The 8,107-nt window shown below is 42.4% G+C and overlaps 1 protein-coding gene across 1 annotated transcript; it reads right to left on the reverse strand.

Moving 5' to 3' along the window:
• Nucleotides 1–245: 245 nt before the first annotated feature.
• LOC139820765 (uncharacterized) lies at nucleotides 246–2,125 on the reverse strand. Its single transcript, XM_071791274.1, has one exon. The coding sequence runs from the start codon at nucleotides 1,792–1,794 to the stop codon at nucleotides 799–801; it is 996 nt and encodes a 331-aa protein (XP_071647375.1). The 5' UTR covers nucleotides 1,795–2,125; the 3' UTR covers nucleotides 246–798.
• Between the last annotated feature and the right edge of the window lie 5,982 nt (nucleotides 2,126–8,107).

Consider the following 8,107-nt stretch of genomic DNA (forward strand, 5'->3'; position numbering starts at 1 on the left):
TAATTTAATTTAGGCAGTTTATATAAAAATACAAACATTTAAGAGCTTTACGAATATATATTTCAAAGACAGAAAATTTACTTTCGCAAAATAGTAACACAATCAAATGAATCATCCTTTTATCAAAGAATCGAAATATGATTCATTTATTTTGAATTTATTTGATATCGAAAACATTGAATTAACCAAATTTTTAACAACTAAATCGAGTTTATGAGTAAATGATAAGTCTATAAGATCTTGATTCGATAACGACGCTTTCTGGTACTATATTTTTCCGTTTACATACCGTTCACGATCGATGCCGCCATGGTCGAGTGACTCGTTTACAAGTTAATGAAGTCTCGATTCCCAGTTCGCTCGTTAATTCATGCTCCCCGCGAGCGAGCTGTCTCGTTCTCGGTACCCCGACAATTCGTCATTACCTACGGACGTCTCGCAGTCTGTCGAAGGAAGGACGCGCCTCGTCGTTTCTTGCCGAAGAATGAAGCTGTAATCTTTCAATCTGCTTCTCTCCAAACTCGTCGGAGGAAGTTCAAGCGAGGATTCAGAAACGTCCTTCAGAACTCCACAAAGACGAAGATGTTGATTCCAATTTCGGTTGATTTCGCAGCCTCTTGAAGAGATTTAAAGTTTTCGTCATTGTCAGGATGGACTGCTTATCGGGCTTCTTAGCTCTTCTATTCGATGTTCCGCGATCTTCTCTAGGTCACCGCAGCAACATGCAGGAAGACACAATGCCGAACAAAACGCTGTTCTCCTTTTCGGAAGAAGATCCGAGTTTTCGGATTCGGATGTTTATTTGCGTTGCAGCAGCTCGTAAAGCGCGGCGATGTAAGTCTGCGCCATTTGCAGTGTTTCGAACTTACTGAGCTTCCTATCATTGCCTAGACTGGGCACAACGTCGCGCAGTCTGTCAAAGGCGTCGTTTAGACTGTTCATTCTTCTTCTTTCTCTGGCGTTCGCCGCCAGTCTTCTCTTCCTCAATACCTCGACACCGGGCGCGCTGCTTTTTATCTTCTGCACGGCCGTCTCTTTAGATTTCTGGTTGGCGTATTCCACTGGCAAAACGACGTGGAGACTGTCGTTTCTCTGATGATATCTCGACTGATCACACTTGCTCGGCTGACCGCTCGGCAGGCCAGACTCATTTTTCGGCATGGTGTAAGTGACGTAAGGGTGATTCCTCTGAGCGTAACGGTGATTCTCGTTTCGCGGATGATAGGCACCGCTCTTCGCGTAACCCTTCGTGGCAAAGACAGGCTGACTCTGACCGAAGTCGGTCCTCGAGTTTGCGTATGCTCCAGCCAAAAGGTGGTCCGTCTTTTGGACGTATCCTGCTAGATCCTGCTTATTCATAATACCCTCGTTGAAGGCCATCCTAGATGCAGCGTCATCGTAAGTCGCACACTGTTCGTTCATCCTAAAGATAAATTTGGCGTGAAGATCCGTGACGTTCCTAGTGCCGTCACCATTCAACGTTGGCTGATGCTCGTTGCGGCAGCCACCTTCCTGATAGTAACCCTCGTAAAAATCGCCGAAGTTGAAACCGGCGGTCACATGAAGGCTGCCATTGGGGGTACCGCCGCCGATCTCCTGATATTCCTGTTGATGATGACTATCCACGGAGCTAACGCTGCCGCAGCTGCTGCCACGGGACCGCGGCGGCTGCGGATAGATCTCTTGATGATGCCAATTGCTACGCGGATTCGATTCTGGGCTGCTTGCCGATCCGTAACCCTCGGAGTCCAGGAGGTCGTATTGCTGGAAGGCCATGTAGGAGGTCATCCTCATGTGTGCACGTGTCGGACGATTGATCCTCGGCTACCAGCAATCTTATATCATAACGTGCCTCTGGCCGCGAGAGCTCTCAATCAATTGTCATTGCCTTCACTGTAGAATTTTACGATAATTGACCGATCGATTGATGTCGTTGCAAACGTTGCCAACGATGATTTAAAGATCGGATTCAAGATGCAAAGTGTAATGGTGTCAGAAACGTGTTTGAAGTTACGTCCGTCAGTTTTTCCGTCAGGCTATCGTCTGAGGATCTAAGCCGAGTGTGCTTCATGTACGGAAGCGTTCCGTAAACTGCCTTTACCTGCCGATCTCGTGGTCTGGACCATGCCGCCCGGTTTTCTTGGGGCCCGTTGGTGGGGAAAGCGGCGAGACGGAGTCCTGGGACCACGTGGAAGGGGATCTCTTGAAGAGTGGAAGGGGTCCACTGGGAAGTGGGCATCTCTTTGTAGAAGCCGCGCGACCAGGCACGCCCCTCGTCTTCCTTCGTCTTCTCTTCGCTGGGGGCTCCTCTCCGGGCCCTCTAAGAAGTCAAAGGCGATCTGGGCACGAAAAATAAAAAGCCCGATCGTGCTGCACGCACCGAACGGGCGCCGCGTTCTTGACATTGGAGATCCTCGGCCGCTGGCCGCCGAGCTACGATTTCATGTCCCCGTTCCCTTTTTGCGTTAATTAGATTTTATTTCTCCCCATTCTTGCGTAATATTCTCGTGACATTCTAATTTCTTCTAGAGAAAGCAGCGTATGTTTCATTTAATATCGCGCGTTTCACATTATCGATTATTTTTATTCCTATTGGTACGTTATACATATCTTTGCTGAAGCGCAATTCTGTAATCATCATTATTTTTAATAGTAGTGCCAAAATAGTAATGATTCATTAAAGAAGATGAGGAAAAAAATGTATATTTTCTTGCATAATATGTAGTGCTAAAATGATCCTCGTGACATGTTTAACTGTCAATGTATCATATGTACAATGAACGCAGGTGTTATATTAATGGATGCGCGGCACGCATATGGAATACAATACGTTTCGCAAGACAGGAGCGAAAATATAATTTCCTTGCGAAACTTTCCAGGTCGCTGATGTCAAACGTGAACCAGGGAAAGCGTTTGGCACGTCTAAAACCTATTAACACTCACCTGGAAATGATTTATAAATGGTACTGGTAAAACTTTCTTGATATGGGTTCTTTGAAATTGAATTACGCAGATACGCGCCTAAAAATGGATGCGTCTAACTGACACTAATTGGTAGCGCAACCATTCCGCAAAACCGAAGTATTGTGATGCGAAGTAAGGGTATTGTGCAGAAATTAATGAGCATCAACTAGAATTTTTAATAGCGTTAAAACACGTTGAATATTACCGCCGAGTGTAAAATATCTTGGCCTTAATATACATCGTGACATAATGCGTTGTGTCATCGGAAGGTATGTTGGCAAAATATTTTCTCGGAACTTTAATTGGCTCCGTGTTTCCTTATTTACCTGAAGCCGTCAGCTCCTACTTTTTCTGCGAGGCCCCTTGCCGTGCTTTATGAGATTTTAAATGCAATAGGGCTGAGAAGTGTGGACAACTCTGATCGTTTTACGAGATTTCCAAAGCCCATATATTCCAAAGCTGCTTACGAGTCCTTTTTAAGTCGGAAGCCAGAATAATGAGTTTTACGAAAATCTGCGGGTGGTTCTTGATTTATTATAAATATTTCAGCGACAAATGTGAAATATTATTCTACAGGCAATATTCTCATTCTTTATTTGTAAAGATATTTCCAATATATTACTATCTGGTATTTGGAGCTAAACATTGAAAGAGAAGCCTTAATCGTTACTAGCATTAATCAAAATTAACAAAATGAATAACGTTTACAAAACTGTTAATTTGCTATGCAGCAAGACGTTTCGTAAGGTGTGCTTATACGTGCTCGATAAATAGTATAAAGTAAGTACATAATGAATTGACGTCTTTTGACGACTTCGATCTCACAATTATCGATATAATTAGGCTATATTGTGGTGCAGTTTAGCGTGTTTACGCATTGGTTAAACGCACCGTGTCAAACGAAAAACTGTCGCGTACCACAAGTAGTGCCGTAAAAACATCTCTATTGACGATTTCTATTCAAAACATCTATTTTTGCGATATCGGTGTGTAGTCATAGTGGGCTCGTGCTTGACATTTTATTTAGAACTGCGAGATCGATCTCGGATCGTAATGCAATGAACAATCACATGACACGCATGTGCTAATGGCAGTACGTCAGTAACCAAAATTTATATTTAGGCTTTACTGGAAAACCGTGATATAATACGAACGACAAATTTGAGTTTTGTTATACTCTGTATGGCTACGTTTATAAATAAGCATGAGAACATGCGACTTAACCCGTCCGATTCCGAAGAAAGAACAAGGCTTTATTCCACTCTTCTCGAAAGAGAAACTCGGGTGCGGGGGCTCCTGTAGGGGCGTATCTCTATTCGTTTTCCTTCGTTTGTCGGGAATTTGGAGTCATTCTCGCAAAAGGCGGCAGCCTCAAGAAGTTCATTATCCTCTACTAATACGCACCAAATAAGCCGATCGCGCTCGACCGGCCCATAGAGAGGGAAAAGAACGTTCCTATCCCGATGAATTCGAAGGGTTACGCCCACTGGCGGATTTTAATTTACCGAAAACGCTCTTTGCGGCTTGCGCAACAAGTCTGTGAATCTTCGGGAAAATTTTAGATTAGCTTCCAATCCTGTTTTAATTCTTTAAGATTGAAAACTTAACGAATAATCTGATTTCTTCGCAATAAGGCGACACAAATCGAGAAGACAATTGGTTTGTATCTTTGGCTATCAAGACCGACCTGCGATCATTAACATGATCGATCATTATTTGATATATAAATGGTTATATTTTTCGAATAAAAGTAGACGGTATAAATTGATACGCGACCAGAAGTAAGTCACGAAAATGATACAATTTCCATTACCGTGGTGACACGCTAAAGTAATAATAATATATGCCGCAAAGTCGCACGACAGCTACTTACGTTCACTATTCACGCGGCGACGGCTCTTAGCAATAAGGTAAGGTCCCCGCAATCGAGTTGCCATTATATGTAATTATATAACAAAGACTAATGAGAGTTCCGACGGTTTCGCGTCCAACAAACCCGCGCGTGATTGCGCCGGGCGCAGGATCATCAATCGATCGATCTATCGACACCATCTCGCGTTGTCCATCAGCGCGATATTACGTCTCCCGCGAGGTAGGCGACAAATACAAGCGTCGGAGACGTTACTCGCAAGTGTGTGTGAGCCTTGTGTTATCTAGGAACCTATTTATAGATCTTTGCACCATAGATACGATCGATCCAGGATCGGACCAAAAGAGTAAAGAGGATACGAGAAAAATCTTGTTTTATCTTTTTAGATGAATTACTCGTATTTATCATTACCGATCAATTGCATGGTATTGCGTGTGCGACACGAGTGAAATGTATGCTGCGTGGATAAAATCATTTTCAGTTGTTTTTACAACATCAGAGTGAGTGTCCTCTACTCTTCTCCTTCTCCTCGTGGACAGAAAGATTTCTCATCTTTCTCATCCGATCCTGGATCGATTCGCCTCACAAACTGATGCGGTGGCGGCAGCGGCTGCGGCTAATAACAAATTTATTGCAGCCGATGAAGTGCATAAATTGATTATTACTAGCTGGCAACGCATCTCGCCGCCGCGAGAAAGTTCCAGTTCAGACAATCACCGATGATTTACAACATAATGGCGCGCGTTTGACTGATGCGAGCTTACTCGTGCGACTATTCGCGCGTACGCGCGGCTTGATGCGTTTGCAGCATCAGCTACATGTGTACGGTTACCCGCCTGCGGCCGCAAGGTACAGCCTTGATTCCGAAGATGCACACGGTTTTCCCCGCTCTCGGACCTCGAAGTCGACGTAACGCCGTCGTCGTTTGCGCGAGAGCATGCCGAGGGCGACGTATAATTCGATCCTTTCGATGCGCCATAAAACCGAATATGTACATACATCGAAGACGGAAAATCCCCTATATATATAAAATCGTTACAGAGTGTTTATTATTCAAACATTGTATAGCTAAAGTTGCTACCTAGACGATCGTTTTGACCCGGAGACAAAAAAAAAAAGAAGAAATAACCCAGACAGCACGCATGTCCGAATTGATAGACGTCATCTTTAAGACATCTTTAAGACATCTTATGTCCCGATTTTGGACACGGTGCTGTCTGGGAAATTAATATGTATCAAGTGCTTTATTATAAAAATTGCTAAAACAAAAAAGTAAAAAATGTCATAAGATAAAAAATGACTAAATAATCAAGAAATAAAATAAAAAAAATTCTGGATGTTAACAAACAAAAATATATATAAATAATAAATAAATAATAATCATTAATAATAATCAATAATAATCATTATCTTTTGACTGTTACATCCTGGATCTATCAAGATTCTAAAAGAATATACTTCTGCAGTTACAGACAATAATCACTAAGCGCTCACGGAACTACTTTCTCTGCTGAACGTACGCAGCTATTGTAAGATACACACCGAGTTTGGAACGGCATTTATCCCAATTTATCCTTCTCACGAGTCAGTTTTTTTCCAACGCTATTCACTCAGGGAATTGTACAACAAATTAATTTTTTTTTTAATTAAAAATTACGTAAGATGTTTTACATTTCACGTAACCCGAAGAAATAATAATCTGGAACCCGGACATAACCCTTCAAAACTCGGAGAAGTGGCAACCTTATATATAGCTTCCCGTAATCTAGCAGTTTCTCTGGTTAATTTAATAAGTAAATGTCGTTTTTGTACGCAAGTTTCTTCGTCTTTATCAATGTTTTCTATTCCTTATCTCATGAAATTCGTTTCGCGATCGGTTATATTGCTCGTATTAATCATTATCTTCATTCACATTGACGCTTCTGTTTTGTTCATTGTTTAGCTGGTCGATCATAATGGCCGGAGATGATTTGATTTTCTAAACGGTCCAAACACACAAAGGGTCTCGATTCCTCAGGGTTCATCTAAATAACATGACCCTCGTACGAGCTGGAGATTTATGATCAACCGGGACCCTTAATTAGAATCACACCCAAGGTGTCCTAATTACAGGTTAGACCGTGGCGCTTGCCCGGCTCTTCAAAGCTGTGCCCTCGGCGCAAAACGGTGCGAATCGCGCCAATTTCTGGCTCGAGCTGCTTACCGACAGCTCGTTAATTGTAGGAAAAACGGGCGAGCAATCGATGGGCGGTGAACGTTCTCAAATTTACATCTGATTAACCGGGGTTTTTCCAAAGAATGCCTGTTACACTCTCTATTCTTCTTTATCGTTTTTTTTGTACGAAAAAATATTTCGTACACATTTATACGTTAAAAAGATTCAGTATGTATATTTACGATATTTACAGTAAGGGGCTGCGCACAATGAAAGGAATAGGGAATAGGGAACAGTTCAATATTAATATATGAAATTTATTAATACATGTAATTTATTAACACGGAATAAACGAACAGAGGAATAGCGCTAAGGAACAGTGAGAAATTTTATTCTATTTTTGTATGCCATATACACAATGAATATGTTAATATTAAACTGTTCCCTATTTCCTATATTCCTTTCATTGTGCGCAGCCCCTAACTGCTATTAGTTCTTGAGCGCGCACGTATGTGTGTATGCACGTGAAAATTATTGTAGATAAATTATATACACCTGTCCATGTATCTATCTATCAAGAAAGTAATTTCTCTTTAATTATGCGCGATGCCATAGTCTGGCACGTCGAAAAATTCGCGTCTCTCGACGTTCTAAATCTTCGCGGTAATTTTTCCACGCGGATGTAGCACGCGGGTACATGAGATTTAGGCTGATAAACGTCCTGTAAAATAATGATGATTTACGCCGGAGTATCGACGCCACTTCCTGTCGCCTGTCCGTCTGTAATATACGATCGATTAAGCCCGCGGAATTTTCCTTCTTCTTTTCTCCTCAATCGCGTCGCGTCACGTACGTCGCTGCTGCCTGCGCGCTCGTGACCTGACTTTACTCGTTAAAACGATCTTCCGCAAAAATCCTGTTGACGTAGGTCGTATCCGTAGATCGTTATGGGCGACTCTGCCGAGATACGAGCGTGGATTATAAGAAGCGCTTCTGCGTTTTCTCGATTTTATTGACCGGTTAACAGATTATTATTGCTACGCAAACCATCGCATCATGACAGCGATGGTTTGTGCAGCAATAATGTCTAGGATTTGCTGGCGACTGTTCTTAACGGA

Source organism: Temnothorax longispinosus, chromosome 10, assembly GCF_030848805.1.
Source record: "Temnothorax longispinosus isolate EJ_2023e chromosome 10, Tlon_JGU_v1, whole genome shotgun sequence".
Taxonomy (NCBI): domain Eukaryota; kingdom Metazoa; phylum Arthropoda; class Insecta; order Hymenoptera; family Formicidae; genus Temnothorax; species Temnothorax longispinosus.